At 62.7% G+C, this 3,569-nt stretch overlaps 1 protein-coding gene across 1 annotated transcript in view; it reads right to left on the bottom strand.

The window, feature by feature from the left end:
* The window catches only part of KMT5C (lysine methyltransferase 5C), an 8,369-nt gene that overhangs the window by 4,660 nt on the left and 140 nt on the right, over positions 1-3,569 (bottom strand). Inside the window, exons 2-5 of the mRNA XM_024755226.1 lie at positions 1,832-1,966; positions 1,498-1,663; positions 1,022-1,131; positions 28-191 (exon numbers count right to left, since the gene is read on the bottom strand). Of these exons, the coding sequence (XP_024610994.1) occupies positions 28-191; positions 1,022-1,131; positions 1,498-1,663; positions 1,832-1,941 (550 nt within the window). The 5' untranslated portion in view covers positions 1,942-1,966. The remainder of the gene's footprint in view (positions 1-27; positions 192-1,021; positions 1,132-1,497; positions 1,664-1,831; positions 1,967-3,569) is intronic.

Below are 3,569 nucleotides of genomic sequence, written 5' to 3'. Positions count from 1 at the left end.
CCCCCCCAGCCCCCTCCTCGTCCCCACCGTGGTTGATGAAGGCGGCCGGGCCGAGCCACAGCTGAGCGCTGCGCTTGCGGGTGGAGTACATGATACTGAAGTCATTCTCCCCGGCCCTCAGCAGCCCCTCGTCCGCCTCCCGCAGCTCTGCGATGCAGCCCACCAGCAGCTCCAACTTCTCGTTCTTTTTCCTGCCCAGAAGCCAGGTGGTGGGTCTGTGAGCACCTCCCTGACCACCAGTGCTGGGGACAGGGGCCCCTCATCCCAGGCCTCCGGCGGGAAGAATCGATGGGACGCACCAGCCACCGCGTTCCAGCTCCCAAATCTGAAATTCACCCACCGTTGCCTCTACACCTGCGCAGGCGCGGCACCCTCCACCTCCTGAAAGCCTGACCCGCATCCTCTCCCGCTCTCGGTTCCTCCAGCCTCCAGTGTCCACTGCCTCGGCCTCTCGCAGTCCAGTCCTGCCCGGAAGTCCCCACAGGCGCCCCCGCACTCTTCACTAGACCCTTTGGCTCATCCTTCGGGCCTCAGCCTAGGCCTGGCTCCCAGGAACACTCTCAAAATTCCTGGGCAGGCTCAGGACTCACTGAGCAGCTGTGGTCAGCCCTGTGCGCTCACTCAGCTACCACCTGCCTTCCCGCTAGAATGTGAGCAGTGGGCAGGGTCCTCTTGTTCACGGTCCTGCCCCGTACCCAGCAGCGATTGCTACGCAGCAGGGGCTCCAGTGGAGATGAAAAAAAAGACAGCACAGTCCTGGGTGCAAGATCAGTCCTTTCTTGGCAGCCCCAGAGAGCCTGGGTCTCGAGGGGATCTCATCTCCCAGCAGGGCCGTGGTGGGCCAGGAGGGTCTTGGGGGACCAGACCCGGCCTCCTTTCTCTCAACACAGACATCTTCATGGCCCTGTCCCGAGTGTCCAGTCTCCTCCAGAAGGGAGGGGGTTTCCTCCCCCAGCAGCCCCCAGGGAGGAATGCCTCCTGTCAGGCCTGGGGCCCTGGGAGGCATGTTCTGCCCTCTTACCAAGCGCGGGTAGACACAATCTTGGCTCCATTTGTCTCCATGGAATAACGGGTACAGGGCAAGATGGTGAAGCCGCTTTCAGGCAGGAAGGCTCGGAGGTAGCGATAGATCTGGGGGAGGTGAGGGGTGGCACGGTGAGGACGTGGGGCAGGGTCGTCCTCGGCCCTCTCTCCTGGGTTCTAGTCCTGCTCTGCCACTGACTCGCTGTGTGGTCTCAGGGAACTCATTTCCCCTCTCGGGGCCTCAGTTTCCTCATCTGTCAAATGAAGAAGTTAGACTCCATCTCAGAGGACCCCCCAGCTCTCCTTTCCTAGGATTCTCTGAGCCTTGCCTCAGATGGTCCCAATGGCTAGGAAGTCAGGGAGTCCCGGGGAGCTGTGCTGAAGGTCTGCCCGACAGGGCGGAGGACCCAGGACAGGCAGAGGAGACGGGGAGAACACGAGGGCCGAGGGGAGGGAAGGGAAGGGCTCCCTCACGTGGGTCTTGAGGGCAGCCTCCTGCCGCGGGCCCCGGCTCTGGAAGTAGTGGGCCATCCAGCCTCCCAGCGTCAGGGCCCGGTACGCAGCCTCCAGGTCCCGCTGCCTCAGGAAGGCCTCCAGCGCTGAGCGCAGGTGGTGCTGTCGCCGCAGGGGGGGCACGGGGCTGGGGGAGAGGGCACGCCTGGGTCCCAGGGCCTTGGCCTATTCCCTCTGGGCCTTCCCAGGCCCCACCCCCACCCCCACTCGGAGCTGAGAGGAGGATGGGGCTGAGGGGTGGCAGTGGAAGGAAGGGGTCCCGAGCCCTCGGTCGCCCTCCCCCAGGTCGCCTCACCTGACGTTCATCTTATGGGTGCGGAAGCCGAGGTAGGGGTCCAGGACGAGGCTGGTGGCGAGGTCGTCATTCTCACACAGTTCCCTGGCTGTCACTCTGTCGGGGCCCATGGTGCCCCAGGCACCATGCTGCCTCCTGCAGAGAGTGGAGAGCTCAGGGCAGGGGCAGGGGCGGTGCCCCGGGCGTGTACCTGCTCTATGTCACTTATAGGTTGTGTGAGACTTAGGCAAGCCCTTCAGTCTCCTCATTTATAAAGCAGGGAGAAAAGCAATACTGACTTCACAGGGCTCTCGGTGAAGATGAAATGCAACAAGTGCTTCTGACAATGGGGAGATCCCCAAAGAAATGCCAGCCACCATCGTTAGTAGCTGCATCTCCTCCAACCACCTATGACAGCCCCGCCACGCAGATTCCCCAGGACCCCCATACACACCACACACACACGCACACACACACACACACACACGCACACGCGCAAACGTGCCAGCTGGCCCACGGAAGGCTGATTAATTGGCAGTCTGGGATAACCCTAAAGGCTTAGTCCTGCAGGAGGTGGAAGTCAAGGGGGACCCAGCAGCTCCACCTCTGGCCCTCACCAAGGAAAAAGCCCAGGCTTCCTGCCCAACCAGAACTGCTTGTTCCTCTGCCCATCCCCACTCTCTCCTGGCCTTGGCCTCCACCCCCATCCCCAGCAGCCCTTGGGAGTCCTCAGAAGGCTCTGGGTGAAACCCCAGGCAGCCCGAGTCGGAGGCGGGTGAGGGGAGGGAGAGCAGAGGAAGGATCCCAGCACCTGCTCTCTCTCCAAGGATTCCGGAGGAGGGAGGGGCACAGAGGACAAAGCGGGGGGAGGGGGGAGAGAGAAAAGGAACGGTGTGGAGAGGCAGAAGAGGCCCATAAAAAAAGAGGAGAAAGACGGGGATTAGCAAAACGAAACAAAACAAGCCTCCTAACCCCGACTGCAGAGGGCCTGGTGGGCACCGACACCACGGTACTTCAGGGAGAGCAGATGGGGGACGGCGAGGAAAGGGGAGCTGCAAAGAGATCAGGCGCTAGAGCAGCTGGGAAAGGGGGTCGAGAAGGCACGCAGGCTGGGGATAAATAAAGAGGGGGCGCTGCGGGAAGGCGCTGGAACAGAACGGAAGCTGCAGAGGGGCAAGCGGGTAATACGGACACCACAGGGAGGGAGCTGGGGCAGGGAGAAGGGGCGGGGGTGCCTGCGGGGGAGACCGAGGGCTGCGGGAAGGCTTGGGGATCCAGGGAGGATCCCAGGAAAGCTAGCAGGGAGACCAGGGGCCCAACGAAAGTAGAGAAGGACCTGGAGGTCCAGGGAGGGTCCTGAGATGGCATAGGGGGGCCTAGGGGTTCCAGAACGGGGCTTGGAGAAGCAAACAGGGACAGGGGAAAGTCCTAGGGATCCAGAGAGGAGCACAGAAGAGCCGCGAGAAGAGAGCCTGGGCTCCAGGGAAGGATCTGGGTAGACAGTGAGAATCCAGGGCAAAGGCCTGAGGTCCAGAGGGAAATTGGGGGAAGCAGACAGGAGCCTGGGGAGGCAGGGAAAGTGCAGGAGAAGGGCCTGAGATCCAGGGAGGGGAGTGTAGAGTCAGAGGGCGAGCTGAGGGTCCAGGGAAAGGCCTGGAGCGCGAGAGCGGGGCCTGGGCAAGGAAGCACAGGAAAGGGGCTGGGCGCCGAGAGCAGCCTGAGGCTCGCCGAAGGGCTAGGAGACGTGGGCGCCTGGACA

This window comes from Neophocaena asiaeorientalis, unplaced genomic scaffold (genome assembly GCF_003031525.2).
Source record: "Neophocaena asiaeorientalis asiaeorientalis breed wild unplaced genomic scaffold, Neophocaena_asiaeorientalis_V1.1 scaffold694, whole genome shotgun sequence".
In the NCBI taxonomy this organism is placed as follows: Eukaryota; Metazoa; Chordata; class Mammalia; order Artiodactyla; family Phocoenidae; genus Neophocaena; species Neophocaena asiaeorientalis.
This window is presented reverse-complemented; position numbering and strand designations above follow the sequence as displayed.